Source organism: Zingiber officinale, chromosome 5B, assembly GCF_018446385.1.
Source record: "Zingiber officinale cultivar Zhangliang chromosome 5B, Zo_v1.1, whole genome shotgun sequence".
Taxonomy (NCBI): Eukaryota; Viridiplantae; Streptophyta; class Magnoliopsida; order Zingiberales; family Zingiberaceae; genus Zingiber; species Zingiber officinale.
In genome coordinates, this window is record NC_055995.1 from 118,937,021 (window position 1) to 118,958,817 (window position 21,797).

The 21,797-nt window shown below is 42.4% G+C and overlaps 2 protein-coding genes across 11 annotated transcripts in view; both read left to right on the top strand.

The window, feature by feature from the left end:
• The window catches only part of LOC121985573 (myb-related protein 306-like), a 35,219-nt gene extending 17,122 nt beyond the window's left edge, over nucleotides 1-18,097 (top strand). For 2 of the 10 annotated variants that reach the window (XM_042539118.1, XM_042539119.1), the window contains exons 6-13: nucleotides 12,880-12,971; nucleotides 13,183-14,118; nucleotides 14,251-14,401; nucleotides 15,387-15,518; nucleotides 15,590-15,662; nucleotides 16,799-16,965; nucleotides 17,075-17,204; nucleotides 17,329-18,097. In XM_042539118.1, coding sequence (XP_042395052.1) covers nucleotides 16,833-16,965; nucleotides 17,075-17,204; nucleotides 17,329-17,914 — 849 coding nt within the window. In that variant the 5' untranslated portion in view covers nucleotides 12,880-12,971; nucleotides 13,183-14,118; nucleotides 14,251-14,401; ... (1 more) ...; nucleotides 15,590-15,662; nucleotides 16,799-16,832 and the 3' untranslated portion in view covers nucleotides 17,915-18,097. Of the gene's footprint in view, nucleotides 1-12,879; nucleotides 13,019-13,182; nucleotides 14,119-14,250; nucleotides 14,402-15,386; nucleotides 15,519-15,589; nucleotides 15,663-16,798; nucleotides 16,966-17,074; nucleotides 17,205-17,328 lie in introns of all 10 variants that reach the window. The other 8 variants (XM_042539111.1, XM_042539112.1, XM_042539115.1 and 5 more) reach the window with 8 other exon arrangements.
• Nucleotides 18,098-20,217: 2,120 nt separating this feature from the next.
• On the top strand, nucleotides 20,218-21,023 carry LOC121987785 (transcription factor ILI6-like). The gene is made up of 2 exons (XM_042541511.1): nucleotides 20,218-20,674; nucleotides 20,768-21,023. The coding sequence occupies exons 1-2, from the start codon at nucleotides 20,549-20,551 to the stop codon at nucleotides 20,918-20,920; spliced, it is 279 nt and encodes a 92-aa protein (XP_042397445.1). The 5' UTR covers nucleotides 20,218-20,548; the 3' UTR covers nucleotides 20,921-21,023.
• Nucleotides 21,024-21,797: the final 774 nt, after the last annotated feature.

A 21,797-nucleotide genomic window follows, 5' to 3' on the forward strand; every position in this document is an offset into this window, starting at 1 on the left:
TCTCGAGTTTTAGTTCCGGTCCCCGCCCAAACGCCCGCACCACAAGATTGCGCATTTTCAGATCTCAGGCGACGATTCTCAGGTTACGACCTGAGATCTCGACCGAAGTTCACTCGATAACAACCCTGTACCAGCTATCGAACCAGACCTCGAAGATCGCGTCCGACCGATCAGGCTGCCCGATCGTCGATCCAGATCGAGCCCTGCATCTTCGCTCGATACCGATCGTTCCACCACGACCGCATCGCATTCATCATCACGAGCCCATCGATGATCCGTGATCGATCGAGCATCGCACGCATCTACCCATCGATCCTGATCGGGTCCGTGACCCATCGAGCTCGACGGGTCCCACCACCCACCGATCGATCAGACGCCCCCGATCGGTCGATTTCCGATCGACAGCCGTCCGATCCGCTCGATCACCCCATCTCCCCAACCTTTCCTCCGCCACGCCCTAGCCGACATTCTCCTTCCCGCCCGACCTGAAGCTAACGGCGCCTGTAACCTTCGAATCCTTGTTGGCATGTTCATCGACCGTCTTCGTCCGGCCTACTGTTCGCACCATCTGTCCCGTTCATCACGTCCCATTTTGCCCATGAGGGTACAGTCTCGTCAGAAAACCTCTCACCAACCTTCGAGATTCAACCGAACGAACAACGCCAACAGGATCTGTTATCCACGCCGACCGCGATCGGCAAACGGACGGTTGTCCTCTTCCAGACCGAACCGCACCGACCTGTCCCAGATCAACCACGACCAGCACCGACCTCACGTCATCAATGACGCCAGAACTGCATCGCCAAGAACTATCGACCGCCGACTTCGCATCCAGGTCACCAGATCCCACCATTTATCAGACATCCTCCGACCTGATCCACATCCGACATCATTCACGAGATCGACACCCTGGATCGACGAGTCGACGCCAGCCTCACTCAGACTATCTCCCCGACCATATCCTTAAGATAGTCACAACCGCCTTCCACCATCCACCCCCCACAGATCCGACCATCGACGACGCCGCCGATGCCCGACCTCACGTCCCAGCATCATTCTCGACATTATCCATACCGCCATCCACCATACGCCCACGGCACATAAGATCGTCGAGATCTTCCGACAGACGTCTGCCCAGATAAAGACGGTCGACAGATCGCACTGAAACGGCATTTTCCGTCCCAGACCGGATCGCCGACCGGCGGAGGAGAGGTCCGGAGAGCACGCACCGACAGTCGTCGCGAACAGACCGACCGCGAGATCGCGCAGAAGGACCGCTGACCACGACGACGGTCGTCACCGATCGCCGCCGATCGACCGCCCCACGATGACGACGCAGCCGACGATGAAGTCGGCGCCGACGGCACCATCAGCCGCCATCCACCGAGCCCGCACCAGACGACGACGACGTGACGAGGACATCGATCGACATTCGTCACTGATCGCCCGCTGATTTCGTCGCCAGACGACCGGATATGCCATCTATTTACGCCCATTTTCCGCACGCGTCATTTACCATCGCTATCGATACGCCGTCCACGCCTCGATCGCCTCATTCCTCGCCACATCACACCTGGCGATTTCAATGCAGCACACACGCACGGTTGCAGTCTCAGCCTCATCACATTTCGGCTGCGTGAGGATATCTGCTCAGAGACGATGGTTGCTCATGTGAAGATGACGGAGGATCTGATCTCGCCATCGACATCCCACATCGCGGTCATCTGGGAGGATCTCGATCCCTTAAAATCACGAAGAACATCGATCCATCCAATCGTCAACAAAGTGGGGAGATCGTCGACAGTCGACCGGTCGCTTTTCACTGCCGACACCGATTTAAGCTCAGATCGACGTTAATCGAACTCGACAACTGCCTCCCACCAGAGGGCCGAGCGCTCCTCCGACCGAACGAGGGCCCTGAGCCTGCTCTACGGAGGATCGGTCCGAGAACCAGCCACCGAGCCCTCTCCACCCAATCCGGTCCGCAGAACCAGCCCGAGCCCCTCTCCGACCCAGTCCCAGAACGAGCCGAGCCCTCTCCGACTCGCCCCGGTCCAGAGAACGAGCTACCGAGCCCTCTCTGACCTAGTCCGGAGAACGAGCTACCGAGCCCTCTCCGACTTCGTCCGGTCCAGAGAACGAGCTACCGAGCCCTCTCTGACCTGGTCCGGAGAACGAGCTACCGAGTTCAATTAACATCTGATACAAACTTAAATTAGTGTCAACATCAAAACAACAGCCAGGTCGTATCAACAATCTCCCCCTTTTTGTTGTTTGACAACACGATTTAAGTTTAGATCAGAAATGTTCTTATTTTCATAATTTTAGGGGAATCAAAATCCTCCCCCTAAGATGAATACATCACGATGTAAGGATGTCAATAACGGGAATCAAGATCCTCCCCGTTATCTTCTCCCCTAAAATCAAACCTTTATACATCTCTAAACTTAGATATCCTCTCCCCCTTTGTCAAACACCGAAAAGGTACGAATGGGGTGATAAGACTCAAAAGACTCCCCTTAACCCATACTGTCTTTTTCTTAATGCACCTAGAATTCCCTCTAAGTGTATTATGAGACAGTAATAAAGAAATAAGAGGCAGTCAAGACAAAGCATATGAACAACATATCAATCAATCAAAATGACACATAAAGAGAAAAAGAAAGATAAATAATAAATAAGCAAATCTAACCAAATAAAAAAATAAGATCCAAAATCACGTATATCAAAGTGACAAACAGAATATATCAATCAATGTCCTCAACACGAGGAACATCATCATCATCCATGGAGGCACGTGAACCCCGAGGCGCACGCCTGGAGCTCAAGGTGGATGGCCCGAAATGTCATGAGGTGGGTAGTCGATCATCCAAATTCTGTATACCGGCCACCATCCACGATCACAGATCATCATAACTGGTCGATCCGAACGCAGCCCACGGAGCTCGCAGCCAAGAGCTCATCGTGCCGATCAAGCGGCCTCCAGCCTCGCACCGCCATCGCAGTCGTGGCTCACTCATCAAGAATGGAGGAGGAGCAAGAACCGCCGAGGAAGTGCCCGTGGTAACTCTCCTGCACTCTCCCATCCTTCCATCGAACGTCCCCATTCGTCCTAAGATACCGACTGAAAATGCCCGCTTCCCAAGTCTGCAATCTCGTCCGACCATCTTCACTATCCTACCCTTGACATCTATCGAAGGGTCTCGAGCCAATCTGTAATTATATGCCCATAAGGCATATAAATAGTGGAGCTGCTAGGCTGAGTATATGAGATGATCGAAGAATAGATGCTCGACATGATATCAAAATCGAGACGCCGACGCAAATCATAAAGCATCAGGCAGTGGTATGGTCGGATCTCTGCTAGAGGTTTGGATGTGATTGGAAGAAGACAGTTTGTGACTATCTTAAAAAGAATATAATCAGGAGGAGATAGTCTCAGAGCCGCAAAAGTAGGAAACTCGACATCCAACTCATCCAGTCCATCCGGTCTAGGGTGTCCAAAGAAATACTCATAGATAGTGTCAGGTGATACATCAAGTGGAGGAGGTAATAGGTCTGGTAAATCAAGATAAATGGGAAAAGGATCTCCTGAACACATTCGGCAACCTAGATACCCAAAGAATTCTACGGCGGAGAAATCGATAGTTCTCTTAGCGATTCTGGTTCTATAAGCACCATCACTGGTCTGATGAAGATTGTTGTAGAATTCAGATACTAGGTCATAGTTGATGTCCCTTTCTAGGTAGACTAACGAGTCAAGTTTATAATATGCCAGGGTTTCGGATACAGAGGGACAAAACTCATCCATGTACTTTCGATCCACAGATCGACATGGGAGTAGCTTAATGTCCTCTGCTGAAACGCTTGTTCAAACTGCGGTTCGGGAATCTCAAGAAAAGGAAGGTCGAGGTCGGAGGGTGCCTGACTTGATTTCTCAAAGAGATGACTTGTAAGTACCCTCACCGCTGATTTCTTCCTAAATAGCCAAAATGGGACACGATCGGACAAGTGAGAGTGCACGGGAGCCCCAAACAATCAAGAACCGAGACAAGAGACAATATACAGAGATTCAGTGAGAAATGAAACCAAATGCCAACAATGAACAGATTTCGGGAAGGAAAAAGGAGTTACCTGGGCGCCATTTGTAGCTTTCGGAGAAGGTGGAGAGAAGAATCGGAACTGAGGAGAGTGCTGAGGAGAATGTCGGCTAGGGTTCTTTGGCGTGAAATGAGAGGAGAAAGGGTTGGGGGAAGTTAAAGAGGGTGATCAAAGCATAAGATCGGACGGCTGTCCGATCAGAAATCTGACCGATCAGTGAACGCCCCGATCGGTCAGAGTGTCCCGATCGGCCGGAGACCGATCAGAGTTTCCCGATCGGTCCTCGACCGATCAGATGTGATCGAAGGTCGACGCGTTGTCTCCCGATCGATCCTCGGATCGATCAAGAACCTTCGCGGTCGGATCGTCCCGACGGCCGCGAGACCGATCGTATCGAACAGAGGTCAAACGGGTTCGAACTCTCTCGACGGCCATGGAGACCGATCAGTAACCTCGATCGGCTATCAGTCTCGATAATATCGAAATTCGATTTCAAGAATCGAATTTCGAGTATTGCTCATCGAGAATTCTGAAAAGTTCAGAACTCAAGAATTCAGAATCTCCCAAATTCATAACTTAGAACCTAAGAATCATCACCCACAAATATATTCAAAAAATGAGCTCTTATGGTCTGAGCTTGTTTAGAGCCCGAAAGTTTCAGACTTTAAAACCAAAAACTCAAGACATTTGGAATTTTAGGGTTCCAATCTCAGAAAACCTTATAAAACTATTACCTATAGTGAACCAAGGTATTAATTAAGACTTAGGATTGCTATGATCAGTTTCAAATTTGTTAAAATATATCCAAGTTGCTATTATTTCCTTTAACAACCTATCTTATTATCAATCAAAGTCATGAAATGAATCAAACAACAATATCAATCAACACATCAACCATAATTAGATAATTTCTAGGTAAAAGTCCAACCAAGATTCCTTGGTTGGAATATATGAGTAAGATCTAGGAATCAAATACACATGAATTATGTAATGGTCTTCCCCATACTCAATTTATGTCTCTTCAACCTAATTATTCAAGGGATGCATGATACATTTTGAATAATTTGGTTGATCCTAGCATCTCACCCCATTTCTAGCAAACAAAAATATTTTGTTAAACCTTATAGTTTGTGTGAGATGTTCCCAAGTTGCCCAAATTAATTTCCCAATTTCTCTTGTCATTTTAATGGTCCTTATTGATCATGATGTGGTCAAAATGACTTATCGAGCCAAACAATTCCCAATTCCCTCCTTAAACGACTAAATTCATTTTCCTAAGGGCTCGTGAAGATATTAGGTTCGACTTGACCAACATACGTGAGTGCAATGTCTCCCTAGCTACGCTGATCTCTAAACGGCGACGACGCACTTCAACGTGTTCGTACTGTAACGACGGACCGGATTTTTCGTTAGGTTTATCAGGCTAATGTTGCACACAACACTGCACCCCTTTATACGAAAGTCCATAATCTTCAGAGTGTGAATCATCCACAACAATCGTGATACACCTCTCCCACGACAACGATTCAAATTTCTACGCGGAGAGAGCAATACAACGTCGCTTCCGACTGAATTAACCAACCAACGACGATCCTAAGAATCGCAACCCCACTAGTGCTTTTCCGATCCAATTGGCACCCAGATAATCTGAGCTCAGATAACCTATCAAGTCAAAAGACTCAAGACGAGGGTACCAAAGACTACTCTAATCGCGCTTTAAGGTATCTCTAATCTCTTTAATCGCAATTAAACGAGATTCCTCGCATGACTCGATATCTAGCGCACACGCCCACAAAGAAAGAGTACGTCCTACGACTCATTGAGATATGAGGACCACCGATCATGCTTCTATAACGCTGCTAGATCAACCGATTTTCCACTCTCATCATCGTCCGCACGAGTGTTTGTCGCCATTGAGTGGACACTTCCAGAGTCACCATGTTGAATTTCGAGCATCTCGAGTGTATTTCGTCCGATGGACATAAATGCTATCTCGAGCTTGTTTTGATTCAAGTCCAAGGAAGAAAGTCAATTCTCCCACCAGACTCTCAAACTCACTCTCCATGTGAGTGATAAATTCATTCAAATAGTTCTTGTTATTCGAGCCACAAATTGTGTCATCGACATACACTGGGCTACAAAAATATTTTCACCATCTCACGCAGAAATAGTGTTGGATCTATTCACCTCTCACAAACCCTTTCTAGTAGTAAGTCGACAACCTTCGCATCAAGCTCGAGGTGCTGCTTAAGCCCATAAAGAGCTCGAGCTCAGACACGTGGTTCGAGCTCGTATTCACAAACCCCGTGGTTGTTCAACATAGACTCTTCATGAATCCGCTTAAGAAGGCCGATTTAACGTCCATTCGATAGAGCTCAAACCCCATGCAAGCAAAGCCAGCATTAAACGAACGGACTCTAATCGCCACGGAGCATAAGTCTCATCATAATCGAGGCCTTCAACTCGACTATAGCCCTTGGCTACAAGTCTCGCCTTGTTCCTTACGACTTCTCCCTTTTGTTTAATTTATTTTAAGACCCATTTAGTTCCAATAACGGTGGTCTTCTTAGTTCAGAACCAAGTCCCACACTGCTCCTTCAAATCGATCTAACTCATCTCGATAGCTACGATCCAACAGATCGCAATGCCTCATCAACTATTTTCGTCTGGCCGAGATCAAGGCGACCTCATTAGACTCATTTCTAAAGAACGATCTAGTCCTAACCCTCGTGGACGTCTCCCACAACCGGGTCTGGGACGACTCAGAGGCTATCCTAGATTGCTTCGTGTCAATGCCTCACGAACGGTCTCACCAGCACGTGCAGACTCAAGATCGTGCAAATGATCACCGAGCCCTTGTTGCCTTCGCCATCGCCACGTGAGTCAACCCCGACTCTTTCTTCATTTTCGATCATTCAAACTTAGATTTCTAAGTTCAAGTTGAATTTCTCCTACATCCCTCGATCGATCATTCGATTTAGGGATTTCTTCAAATGCTATATCCGAGGACTCTTCAATCAATTTAGTCCTATTGTTGTAGACTCGATAGGCTTCTCAAGAGAGAGTACCCGACTCCCTTCATCAGCTTTAGCCGTGAACTTTCCAAGACGATCCTTGGTGTTCAAGATAAACACCTTACAACCAAACACCCTAAGATGTTTAATCGTAGGGGTTTCCAAACCAAAGTTCATGAGGAGTTTTCCTAAAACCCATGATCGTGACTCTTTTACATAGCAAGTCGTATTCACACTTCACACAAGTAGCTCCTGAGTGAGTACTCATCGAGCACGCCTCATTAAAGCTCTTTTTCTCCAAACCCCATTTTCACGTGGGTCCTTGAGTAGAACTCGCCATATCCTTTTCTCGACAAAACTCTAAAATCTATGGTTTTGAAATTCTCCACCACGATCACTTCTAATTGTTTTAATTGTTGTTGATTTTCATTTTCAGCTCTTCTACAAAAGAAATAAAGATATCTATGGTTCGATCCTTATTTTTCAAAAGAAAAGTCCATGTACTAGTAAAATCATCAATAATCACTAAGCAATATCTACTACCATTTAAAGAAACGACACTACTACAATCAAACAAGTCCATATGCAGAAATCTAAAACAGAGGTACTTACAGCGCTTTTACCTTTATGAGTTGCTTTTGTTTGCTTTTGACACGCATCACATAGTTTTGTCTTTGATACTGATGCTTGTAAGCCTCAGACTAATCCTTCATTGCCGCCTTCTAATATTCTTCATGTTCATACGAGCCAACCTCCCACGCCAAAGCCACGATTCTTCTTCTTTGATATAAACACTTGCAGAGGCATTAGTAGCACTTTAAAAAAATTTGATAAATGTTATGCCTACTAGTACCGTATCAAGTGTGTCAATGTGTTCGACCGCACATCGACTTGAATGAAACTCAATTGTGTAACCCGTATCACACAATCGATCGACACTTCAGAGATTAAAAGTCATCCCTCGACTAGAAGGACATTCTTGATTTGGAGGCATTCGGATATACGAATGTCTCCAACTCTATAACCTTAAGACTACCATTGTTACCAAATGACACATTACCTCTATTTTTGTTTTGAAGGGTAGTAAAAAGTGACTTGTCCTCGGTCATGTGCTTGGAGCATCCACTATCAACAAACCAAGTTGATAGACGCTCCCCCTTGACCAATGCCTACAAGACACGAAAGATAGATGTTTTAGGTACCCAAATCTTGGGACCTAATGCATCTACAATGAAAGACTTAGGCACCCATGCCTTGGTTACACCCTTCCTAGTCTCATGAACCCTAGAAGCATGTGATCTATGAAAATGGGTTCTAGACACTAGAGAAATAAAACTTGACTCCTTGGGTTGATAGCCTAACCCAGCCTTATTGTAGACCGCCCTTTGGGCATTTAGAATCATGTCTAATGTCTTGGAGCTAGTTGAGAATTTCTGAAGCATTTTCTTGAGTTTCTCAACTTCACTCTTCAAGGCTTTGTTTTCATCTTCAAGGAGCTCTAGATGTAGGTCATCAACCTCATCTTCCCTAAGAGCTCTCAAGTTCTCTACTTCATTTTTTAAAGATTTAATTTCAGTTTTTGATTTTTTAAGCAAGGTAGACAAATATGTAATAGTCTTATAGCATTTTTCTAAGTGAGAAGAGGTTACCTCTTCATCATCCGAAGATGATGAAGCCAAGGTCACTCCCGGAATCGGATTCCTCCCTTGCCATGAGTGCTAGTTGCCTTGTGCTCTTCTCCTTCTTCTCTTCCTCCGATGAGCTCGAGGAGGATTCATCCCATGTGGCTTTGAGGACTTTCTTTTTCTTGGCCCTTTCCTCCTTCTTTAGCTTTGGACACTCGCTCCGATAGTGTCCTTTCTTGCTACACTCATAGCAAGTAACGTTAGACTTATCAATATTTTGATCTACAGTTTTACCTTTGTATCTCCTGCTTCTTCTCATGATCCTCCTCACAAAATTTGCCATCTCGCTGACGATGATCCACCTTCATCACCTGACTCATGGAAGGTCGATCTTTCTTTCTCCTTCTTTCTTTCTTTCTCCCATCCTCGCTCTTTCTCCCGCAACCAAAGCTATACCTTTCTCCTTGACCTTTGTTAGCAAGTTCATGAAGTTCCATTTCACAAAAGAATTCATCTAACTTTACAATCGAAGATCCTCAGAGACCTCGAGGCATCTACCATAGATGACCACAAGGCACTCCTCGGAAAGGCTTTTAGAGCGCACCTTACAAGATCGCGATTCTCCACGCGTTCATCCACGGAACGGAGGCCATTGATGATCTCTTCAAATTCCATGTAGCTCACTTATCGCCTCATTTTCCCTCATGGTGAGGTTTTGAGTTGGTTTAGGAACAAGTCTCTCTTGGCGATCCGAGAGTCCCGAGTTCCTTCTTGGAGCTCGACGAGCTTGTTCCATAGATCTTTTGCGCTCGTGAAAGGACCTACCTTGACGAGTTGGTCCTTGGCTATTCCACATCGCAAAGTGACCACCGCCTTGGCATCGGCTCGTCCTTTGGATTTGCTCGGTGGACCACCTCGAGGAGTCGAGTTCCTTACCTTCTTCGTCCTTCGAGGCGTAAATCCTTCCTTTACGGAAAACCACACGGAGATATCGGTTTGAGATAATACCCACGCGACTCTTCCAATATTGAAAATCTGCTCCATCAAGAAGGGTGGTCATTGGTGCCGAATCCTTCCTTCATGGCCATCTTCTTGCTCCTTAGGATGTTAGTCCGGATGAAGAGCACCAGGCTCTGATACCACTTGTTGGGATCCTTCGGATGGCTAGAGAGGGGGAGAGTGAATAGCCTCCACCAAAATCTTAATCTTTTCACAAAAATTCTAAGCGAGTTTGTTAGCGCAGAAAATAAGCAAACAAAAAGAAATTATACGAGAAAAGAACCAAGCACCACTAACACAAGATATACGAGGTTCGGGGATAACTTGCCCCTACTCCTCGGCGTGTCCGTAAGGTGGACGAGCCCTTGATCTTCGGTAGATCACACCCCGGATGACACCGGCTAATGAAGCTCTCCTTCTCGGTGGAGAAACCTCTCCACAAAGTCTTCGAACAGATATAAAATGAAGCACACAAGACTTACATATCACAGTGGCTCAAAGAAAATCGAAGTAAGCTCACAGCCACGAAGATGATGAAGACAGAGTCCAAGAACACAGCAAGATCTCAACCGAAACACACACAGCTTTTCACTTGCTTCACGTACTTCTTTTTTCTTTCCAAGATACATCGCTTTATGTCTCGATTCGATCACCGCACCGGATCGCGCCAACCCGCACCGAATCCTCGCTGCAAGCTACGGCCGCCAATCGCTTCTTCCTCTTCGATTCTCCGAGCTCACACCAATAGAACCACGGTCTTCACCGTGCCTCCGAGCTCGAACCAATCACCGTGAGTTAAGCCAATCGCCACCGACACCGCCAAACATGCCAATCGCAATCAGAGCTGGCCGCTTCAAATGCATTCGACGCAGAGAAACAATGGAAAGATCCTTTGTCTCATTCCTTCACGAGGCTTAATTTAAACTAAGCACTGGTATGGTACTGCAACCTGTATCTCCAAAAGAGTCACAGCAGAAGGTTAAACAGAGATGGGCAAAAGAAGTGCGAATCGTAAAATATCGTAGAAAGCGCACGACAATGAATTAATCGTGGATCGGCCGCCAGACCGATCACAGATTTTGTACCGATCGCATAACACCGATCGGTTCGAGGTCGGTCCGATTGGTCGCGGGCGACCGATCGATTGACGTGGATCGGTCCATGTACCGATCCAACGCCTCTTTTCTTCGCGACATTTTCTCCCGATCGGCCTGCACTCATCGATTGCACTCGCAGGTATCGAGTAGTTTCTCGATCGGTCACCGCACCGATCGAAAATTTGTCTCACTAGATCGGTTCATGGACCGACACCATCCAGATCACCGATCGGTCCGCCGACCGATCCAACGCCTATGTGATACTAGGATTGGTCCGAGAATGAGCTACCGAGCCCTCTCTGACCTAATCCGGTCCAGAGAACGAGCTCCCGAGCCCTCTCTGACCTAGTCCGGAGAACGAGCTGCCGAGCCCTCTCCGACTTCGTCTGGTCCAGAGAACGAGCTACCGAGCCCTCTCTGACCTAGTCCGGAGAACGAGCTACCGAGCCCTCTTCGACTTCGTCCGGTCCAGAGAACGAGCTACCGAGCCCTCTCTGACCTGGTCCGGAGAACGAGCTACCGAGCCCTCTCCGACCTAGTCCGGAGAACGAGCTACCGAGCCCTCTCCGACTTCGCGTGCCAAGTTTCCAACTTGGACTTTTCCCTTCCACATTATCAACCTTGATCAGTAATCAATCCGAGTTCAATTAACATCTGATACAAACTTAAATCAGTGTCAACATCAAAACAACAGCCAGGTCAGACTGTATCAACACATATCATATGTGCATGCTGCAGACCTCATTTAGTACGACTGATCTTTGTCTTTATTCTTTTAGGTGCTTGGCCTATTCTTATAGACAATTTTGTTCAACACATGTACAGGTTTGTTACTTTATATGACTTGCTTGTGATGGTTCCAAATTATACATCAGTAAATTCTCGCTCTCATGTCATGTTATTAGTAGGCTGGAATCCCCCCCCAAATTGGGGTTTAGGTGGCAAGTTTGGTTGTAATTTATTTCCCTTTATCTAATTCAAACTAAGTTTTGCCCACCACAACTTGATTTTTGTCATTAAATGGGTATATGTTGTTGGAATTTTTTTTTTTTAAGTTGCCCTTATTTTAGAGTGTCTTTTTCCCTCTACTTCCTATTTAGGATTTCCATAGAAGAAAATTAGAAATTTGAACATTGAGAAATCTAGAGGGTAGAATTACAATGACACAAAGTAATCATGTTCCCACTATTCAATCATCTGTATGGTTAGGAGCCTCTTTATTGTTCTACTTTCATTCAAGTGTTTTTGCCCATCTTATCGTGCATTTATTTAGAATCTTTCCTGCAAAGTGGGTCTCGTTGGAAACTTTTATATATATATTTACTACTAGGTGATTGAGAAGTTATTTTTCTTTATGATTTGGCAAGAAATGTTTGAGGCTGCTATCTAGATGGTCGACATTGTTTGTGCTGGTTGTTTCTGTGTGAACACAATGGCCTTCTTACATAAGATCTTGTTGGAAAACTAAGATGTCTATATAGGAAATTGTTCAGATCATATGAATTCACATATTGGTGAAGAAATGATCAATTTGATGGAAATCTGTTAAATTTTTCCAGGTGTACACATTGGCGCAGGAAGGACAATTTTGTACAAAATCTAAGAATGACAATATATTACCATGAAAAATTACCCTTTTATTCTGGAAGGGGATATAGGGCATTCAACATAATGGAGCTGGTAAAAAGTCATTAACCAATAAAGAGGCATCAACAACATGCATTGATAACGTGATTCTAAAACATAGCAAACTTATTCATATTTTTTAAACAACATAAATTATGATTAATGTGTGAACTTTAAATTACTTCTTTACCTGATCAAGTAATTGTTAGGAAGTAGTTGGTATGATATTTTCGTTATCCTGAATCGTTCAATTGCTAAGGAGTTCTTTGTGCTTTGTTAATATTTTGAGGAAGCAAACGTTGTCGTTCAAGTTTTATGTTAATTCTTATGTTAAATTCTGTTAATTTCATCAATGATTATTAGCTTTAGTAGTTATTTAGATGGTTCGGGCTTATACAATTTCATACCAAAATGCAGAATCAATAAATCAAGTGGTCAGCATGGCAGCGCTGAGGATTTTACTTCTGCTGATGCAGACAGACAATCTGGCATCTCTGAATCTTTCAGTCGTAATAACCCCAATTTTTAAGCAGAATTCAGATGTTTAGCAAAAATAGTAGGCTCATGTTATGCTTATATTTAAGAATGAAAAGAAAATTGTTTTTCAACCTCATATGCAAACATATTTGACACCACAGAAACCAATACAAAAACTTTTCTTTATCTTTATGTTTATCTTCTGACGTCACTGGTAACCATAACTCATTCCATATTTTGCAGGATTGAATTTGCATTCCGGCTCCAGGAGGAAATCAAAATATTTAGAGGTTTCTACAAGGTCAGATTATAACTATTTGGTGAGACCTAAGAGAATAAAGCATACCTCTTTTACTGGTAACCTTGGTCTTCTGGATTCTGGTCTGTCTGTTGGTATGAGTAATGGTACATTGGACAACCAAAATGGCACAAGTAAACACAGTGCACATAATTGTATTCATACTTTGGCTTGTGCAGTGGGCGAGAAACTGTTCAAAACTTCAGCAGGATCCATCTTGTTAGGTTGCAGTTTTCATTTTGATCCAAAAGCCAGTTACATATGAGATCATTTTCTTGATTTAATCGTATACCATATTACTTTGTACTCTATGTTGATTTTTTTTTGTAAATTTATTTATGGTGTAAACATCTGTTTGCGTGGTTGTAATTAATGTCTGAAGAACAGAGGCACAATTTATTAGAACTCCCTAAAACTAGTTTATTTATCTGCACCATGCCGTTCATGCCTGGATAACAGAATGGGTTAAGACATATTGAAACTACACAACTATTTTATATTAAAGATAGATGTTAGAAACCCATTTTATATTCTGGGCCAGCCCAACCCACATGCACGTTTTGCAGCTTTAGGGCTTGATGTATTTGTCCTCCAATTCAACCTTTGTTTCCCTTCGAATGAGCAATGTCTATGCTAGTGCTTCCTTAAATTCTCCTCTCCCAAGGATTTACAAGCCACACTCCTCGATGATTGCCTTGCCTTCCCCATCTGCCACGGTAGGTTTTCCTGCATTGCAAGCACTTTTTACAGTGTAAATTTGTATGTTTGTGTGAAATTTTAGTCGAGCAGTGCCTTGTTAGCGAGGAATTTTTGGGATTGAAGCAAGGAATAACGCTCAGGAAGGGAGTGCCAAGATAAGCAATTGGAGGATGCAGAGAAAGGTATGCACTTGTTCTCAAGTTAGTATCTCTTATGATGATTTACCATGCTTTCGATATGTTTCCTTTTACTTTATTTACTATAACATGGTTAAGAATTGGACTTCTGATGGATTTGTTTTGCCCCTTGTGAAGTACAATGGTTCTGCTAGGAAGCCTAGTCTCTCTGGGGTCTGCTCCAACATAAAATTGTATGCAATGCTGGTCGATAATCAAAACAAGAAGACTCTTCTACGGTAGCAAATTGCAGAAATCGATTCAGGAAGATCCTCCATGTACCAACATTGTAATTAAACACTATTCTAATGGGTTGTCTCCCTTGAGAATTCATTGTGTAGTCACTCTTCTAGGGAGACTCTTTTGTTCATTAATGTTCATGGTTCCAGTCTTATTGTATCATAGCTAAATACTAAACATGACCATAATTAAGTTATGTAAATAAATCAACATTTTTCCCTTGAAGCAGATGGAGTACAAGAAGAATGCTTACTATGCAGTGGAAAAGAATTTAATGCAGCTATTTCTCTAAGGACCTTATGACTATTAGTTTAATCTTTTGAGTCAAAAGAGTGAATCTACTAGTCCATACTGGTCATGACTCTTGGAATTATTGTTTGATTAAGAAGATAGTTGAAAAAGTAAAATACTTTGTATGAGATAATGGTTCTCTGTTTTTGTAACTTTACTGATCTTGTCACTATGGTAGGCGTTGAGGTGATAATTCAATGTGTTCTTTCACTGGGATCAAAAGGTTACATGATACTTAGTACGTGAACAAGGTTTTAGACCATATGGATAGCTAATTTATACATTATGCATATTGCACTGGAACTAGCTAGGGTGATATACAAATGATTATTTAGAAACATGAATATATGGATAGTGCACTTTCAGAATAGTTTAAGCTTTTAAAGATGTATGGTGTCTTCTTGTTATAGTTGATACTATGTTGGAGCACATGTCATGAGTTTTAATCAATAGCTTTTCTTGCTATCACCTCTTTGTTATCTGTCATTGTTGAATCTCACATTATGTTCCTGCTCATGAAATCCTATGGATCTTGGCTTGCTATCTTTTGCTGTTTGTTCTTGTTGCACTGTACCATTCTATCAACTGACTCATCTAGATAGAGTTACTATTTTTTAGCCTTTTATGATACATTGATGAAAATCCAAAGAACTTTTTGCATTGAATTTCCTACTACTGTCTCTATGTTTGACGCTTTGAGTTGTTTGACAAGTTCTTATAATCCCACTGGTATTTGATTGCAGAAAGCTGCTCCAAAGATTGGAGAAGACGGTTTGAAGAGCAGAGAAGGTGCTGGTGGAATTAATTATTGATCAAAACGCTCCAAGCGTGCAAAGATTTGAACATATCTGAAATATCTTCTTATGCTCGTAATGGTTGTACGAGGAGTGAATTTCAACTCGAATTTTGCAACATCTATGGTTAGGTGAAGAATGTTAATCTGCAGGTCGCATGCATATTACTTGGAGGGACAGCTAATTCAAACAAAAAGATTACATTTTCTGCCTCAGTTCCATCAGGTCGGTCCTCTCTTAATTAAAATTCACAATTCAAAGTTAATGAATTTAATACACATTTATGATCAAAACATTTGGAGGGGAGCCTTGGCGCAACGGTAAAGTTGTTGCCATGTGACCAAAAGGTCACGGGTTCGAATCCTGAAAACAGCCTCTTGCAAAAAGAAGGGTAAGGCTGCGTACAATGGATCCTTCCCGAGACCCCGCATGACGGGAGCTTCGTGCACCTGGTTGTCCTTTTATGATCAAAACATTTAAAATGAGCTCTCTTTAATTTCCTCACGCACTAAAGATTAATGCCTGCATGTTCTTGTGCTGTAGCGCCTAGATTTCTTTTGATTCCACTACCACATAGATACTGATAATAAAACATGTGCTCAAGATTATTTAAAGGCGTCTGGTAACAAAAAAAAGAGAAGATAATTTACCAAACACTTTATTTTTAACTTTTACCAAATTGTCTTAGTTTTCCTAACTTAGTTCTAGTTCATTGGATTATGCTTGATCTCCTTTTTACCAAACACTTCCTGTGTGTGATTCAGTAAATTTAGAAATTGGAGCATGATTTGTTACTAGAGTGTGAGCTAGTAAATTCCCCTCAAATTAATTCAACTTATTAAACAAACAACCATGATATAATTTGAAGCATGCAATAACTCGGCATGGTATGTAAATGTCAGTGACTTTATAACTAGAGAGAGAGAGCACATAAAAAATTGAGGACATGGGCAACGCCCAATTATGAATGTTGCATTTTTATAAATTTATATGAAAACTACACAAGGAATTGTATATATAGATGAATGTGCTAATAATCAATTACCAAAAATCTAGAAGAGTTGCTTCACATAAATCTGTCCCGCTAAGAGAAATTAGAAGAGTAGCAGTAAGGAAAGCTTTACGGCTTCTTTTTTGGTGGCACTGTTAACTGCAGAATTGTTAAATCATAGCTCTTCAATTCCACATTGAATGGCTGCGGTTCTTTGAGGAGTTAATCTGACTTTACCTTGAGATATAGATACCAAAGGCCTCACTAAATGCACGCATCTGTCTTCTTTGACTCTTATTCCCTCTCCTTTGAACTCCACAAGCTGAGTTAAAGCTTGATCTTTTCGTTACATTTTGCTATATTGATTTAGAGATCAAGCTCCAGGAAGAGGAATTAAGAAGAAGATGGGAAGGCCACCTTGCTGCGACAAAGATGGTGTGAAGAAGGGACCTTGGACACCAGAAGAGGACATCCTCTTGGTCTCTTACATTCAACAGCATGGTCCAGGCAATTGGAGGGCTGTTCCTACCAACACTGGTCAGTTTTTTTTTCTTCTAAATTTTATCTTGTGGAAAAATTATGATTAATTTATTTTTGTTGTGCTAGCTGATCTTGATTTTCTTCAAAAATTAATTTGTATCTATAGGTCTGTTGAGATGCAGCAAGAGCTGCAGGCTTCGGTGGACTAATTATCTGAGGCCGGGGATCAAGCGTGGCAACTTCACTGATCAAGAGGAGAGGCTCATCATCCACTTACAGGCCCTTCTAGGCAACAGGTAATTTAGTCACTTCAGTATCAGCTCTGTCAAAAACATTTAAATTTTAAGAGAACAAAAACTGGATCTTGCTATTTTGTTTGTTTGTTTGAAATAAGAAGTCATTTGGTATTCTTTGAAACAGGTGGGCAACCATAGCTTCTTATCTACCGGAAAGAACAGACAACGATGTCAAAAACTACTGGAACACGCACTTGAAAAAGAGACTCGAAAATAAGCTTGCAGGAGGGCATGATTCGGTGCTCGCTCACCACCCCACGCCTAAGTCCAAGGGTCAGTGGGAGATGTGCGTCCAGGCCGACCCCCAATTGGCGAAGCGAGCACTCTCAGAGGCCTTGTTGGAGAAGAACTCCTCTAGTGATGCCGCGAACAATTATGCAGCAAGCGCCAAGAACATAGCGCGGCTTCTGGAGGGGTGGATGAAGAGTAACAATAGCAGCAGCAACAACGCTATGCTAAACTCTAGATCGCCAAATTCTGCATTGCTGAGCCAGATAAGTGCAAGCAGTACCTCCAACTACTTGGCGTCACTGGAGTCACTCGGCTCGTTTGGATTGGAGGATCAAGCGACTTCTGTGCAGGAGGGATCGCCGGGGACAGCCCACATGCCGCCATTAGAGCTGCTGAAGTCGTGGCTGCTTGATGCAAATGTTGGTGACGAAGAGCACCAAGAAAGTTTCCTCAGCATTGTGATGGATCAAACTAACTAAATCTAAATGATCGGAATACTAGTTTTAATCTGTATCGAAGCAAAATCTGAAGTTGAGATTTTGACGACTTGTCAAAAGAGAAATTTTTATAGCTTTGATTTGGATCTTAATTTGTTTCATGCGTCAACACGAATATTCTTGAAAACATTTGTAAGGATCATATTGAGAAGTTGATTTAATAAATGATTGTAGTTTGTTCCAAGTGGATAGGAAAATGATGAAGCAAATTGGAGGGTCCAATTAATTAAATGAGTTTGATTGATCACGACACTTGAGCAACTCCACGTGGAAGTCGGCCAATTAAATTCATTCTAGAAGATGAACAAGCTTAGAGACATTTATCTTGTGATCCAATATTTAGAATTTTACGGAAAACTACATTCTTTTTTTTATTTCAAAATAATAAATTATCCTTTAATCTTTTCCGCTTGATTAATATGATACAAAAGTATTAGTAGGTTGCCCCATAATTCATACATTTTAGAAGAAAAAAAGGTGCATCCTTTGAATCAAACAGCAGTCCGTCACGTCATGTTATGAATACTGTGAAGTGGATAATCTAAAACAATAACAAACCATATAATCACAAAAATCCTTCATAATAATAGGATTAGATCATATCAATAATGTCCAAAATTAACTTGGCAAACAAGTTAATAGAGTTCATTCCTTGAGATCACAACTTAGCTTTGATTTGTAGAAAAAACGTCTGTTTTACTGAATTTTCCCTTACAAGAACCACCTTGAGCAAATGACATATATTATCAAGTGGCATGCCTCTACTAAGCTTCATGCTTACAGAACTTGGACACTTCTTATAGCAACTCCATTGCTTCATATCTCGCTTGAAGAAGCCATTAGATTAAATCGGTTGTACTTTGTCGGTCAGGGCTATGTAAAATATGAATGACCATGGGTTAAACAAACAGCAACAGTCCGAGTATTTACTGTGTATTCACATGATTCCAGATCATGCATTTGTCAGCTAGGCTCTTGGAGTTGTAGCTATGATCTTACGGATCAAATTTTGCCCAAAAGTTAAGATTCTGATTGATATTAGCAGGCTGTCTTAATGCTCCTCCATATGTTAACCACTCTTTTTGAGTTTAATATGTAGCTGACAAGGTCAGTTCTCAGTGATCGTGTGCTCCTGTTCCATGTTGGTAGATTCCCTTGGTCTTTTACTCCTCCTAGTCATAAACCTTTGAACGACTGATCTTGCTGTGGAATTATGCAATTTCAGAAATAAAACATATGCTATTGTTCATCTTGCTTCAGCTTTTAACAAGAGAATTCCATCTCATTTCATGTTTTCCTTTCCTTTCTATTCTATAAATTTTACTGCAGAAATAGCATCCCCCAGGAAGGAAGGGGAGATCAGTGTGCTGATTAAAAATCAATGATCCTCGTGCCTTCTGTAAAGACCTTGCTGCAGTAGGATTAAGCTCATGTGCTGCTGCTGCCCAAGAATTTTCAGAAAAAATGATCTTCCTTTGATCGGCTCAGAATACCAAAAATAGTAAAGGCATTCTTCATCTATGAACATAGTTCACCATTATTTTACTCAGGAGAGCCAGTTTCATCATTGGATCGATCTTTATCAATATTCAAACTAAAAGGAAACGTGTGTTCAGTCAAACAGAGTAATCTTGATGGATACAGAGATGCAGACACCAAACCTTTTTCCCCTATATTTATTTGCCGCAATTGGCTGGCTAGCAGAGAAGTACATCAGTTATTAACACCAAACCTTTTTCCTCACTATCTGGTAGATCTGCAGGATAGTTTAGCTTTCCAGATCTTTTCGGAAATCGTTTAATACTCGATTGCCTTAACTTAGCAGGCCCATTGTTTAAGTATTTTGCTTGGCTAACTATCCTTCTAGATCGAATCCTAAGAAGTATTAGTAACAGCAATAGAAAAAGTGTCTAAGAAATCAGATCCTTAACGATCTTCCTTTCTACTTTTATTTGTTTGAGATCTGTTACTTTCTTAAAGACATTAAAAAAACAAGAAGAAGGAGAAAACTCATTGCGTGATGGTATTCAATGCATGCTTATCTTAGCACATGCAATTTCATACTGGAAGAAGACAGGGCAATATGGTTTGCATGCTAGAACCTCTGCACATCTCGAGCGAAAGACAAGCTGTCGTGGGTCATGCATGCGAAGAAGATCTCGCTCGAATTGGATGTTCTCGCACTTTTCTTCAAATGCAACGACTAGCAGTACTACTTCTATTGCAATTTGCAATGGTCCCAACTCCAAGCTCTTGCTCGCTCGCTCGCTTGATTGCTTGCTAAACCCCCTCCCTCGATCCATGTGTGTTGGTGCAAATATTTTAAACCTCAACACAACGTGGTCTGCGTGGCTTCTCCTGACACAAGTCCTTCGTCTTTGTCCCTTAACCGAGGCACTTGGCCGCCATTAGAGCCCCACTTGCAGATGCACAAAAATGGTGGTGGGACAGCATGGCGTATCCCTGCTTTCTCTACTTCACTATTTATACTCGGAACTCGTCTAGTTGTTCCTCCCATGCAGCCTTGTCTTCCTCATTAACGCCTCACTAACTGCCACCCCTAGCTACCTCCCGAGTTCCTCCTCTGTTCTCGTATCTCTACGGCCAGGCCTATAGATGTCTACCAGGAGGTCTCGCTCGAGGCAGGCGGGCGCGGGGAGGATCACCGACGAGCAGATCGACGACCTCATGTCGAAGCTCCAAGCTATTCTTCCTGAAGCTCGGCTCGGCCGCAACGACAGGGTAGGTGCAGGGATGCGAGGCAACTCGATCGATCAGGCAGGGGATCTTGATCAGTTAATTAATTAAAAGAGTAGTGTTGCATTGTGGATGCAGGTGTCGGCGGCCAAGGTCTTGCAGGAGGCTTGCGGCTACATCAGAAGCTTGCACAGGGAGATGGATGACCTGAGTGAGAGGCTGTCGGAGTTGCTCTCCACCACAGAGATGAGCAGCGCGCAGGCAGCTGTCGTTCGGAGTTTGCTGATGTGATGAACTAGATTGGGTTTAGCTCCCTGCAGGTTTCTTCTACCTATTAATTAATACCTGAGTGTTCTTCGATCGATGTAATACTACTGCTTGATTTTTATTTCTTCTTCTTCTTCTTCTTCTTGGCATCGATCAGTAAATTAAGTTGCTTCTCTTCTCCGATGCCAAGATAGATCACGACCAGTCTCTCTCATTTCCAGCATGATCTCTTTCTTCCTCGAAGAGTTCCATTGGGCATCACAGTTTCACGGACGATGCCCATTTGCGACGTTCCAACGTCAAGTAAAAAAAAAACAAAATCTACCTCTTTTTAAATGAGAATACTTAAAACCGTACTTGAAATATTAAAAAAAAATCAACGTGAGGTTTCAATATAATTGTCTTGAATAAACTAAAATATCTTTAAATGTTGGTGCGGTGCAAAATTATAGTCAATAGATTTTTGATCTTCTCCATTCCTATTGGTTAATAATAATAATAATAAAAAATAAAATAAAGTATATTTTGAGGAAGAAAGTGACTTTTGTTTTAACCCATTTTGTCTACTAACCCATCGTTTTGGAGAGGTTTATGAAATAAAAAGTTGAATAAAAAAGTTTGAAGTTTGAAATATTTATTTTAAGAACAGTAGTAAAAAAATTTCAAAGTTTTTTTTTCGCCAAGAATATGGATGGGATATAGAGATATTAAATAAAAAAATAATAAATAAATATGTACGATTATATAATTTTAAAAAAAATATTGAAAGATTATTTTGACTAATGAAGAGAGCAATAAATTTTTATGCTTTCAATATTCATTGAGTGACATATTGAAGATAAAAATAAAAATAAAAAAAATCTAAATCTGACGATTGAATACGCCCTGACTACTCGTTGAA

Excerpts from the sequence above, each read along its gene's own strand:
- LOC121987785 (XM_042541511.1), top strand. The coding sequence starts at position 20,549 with ATGTCTACCAGGAGGTCTCGCTCGAGGCAGGCGGGCGCGGGGAGGATC. Across the intron at positions 20,675-20,767 it reads GGCTCGGCCGCAACGACAGG|GTGTCGGCGGCCAAGGTCTT; the intron begins GTAGGTGCAGGG and ends TTGTGGATGCAG.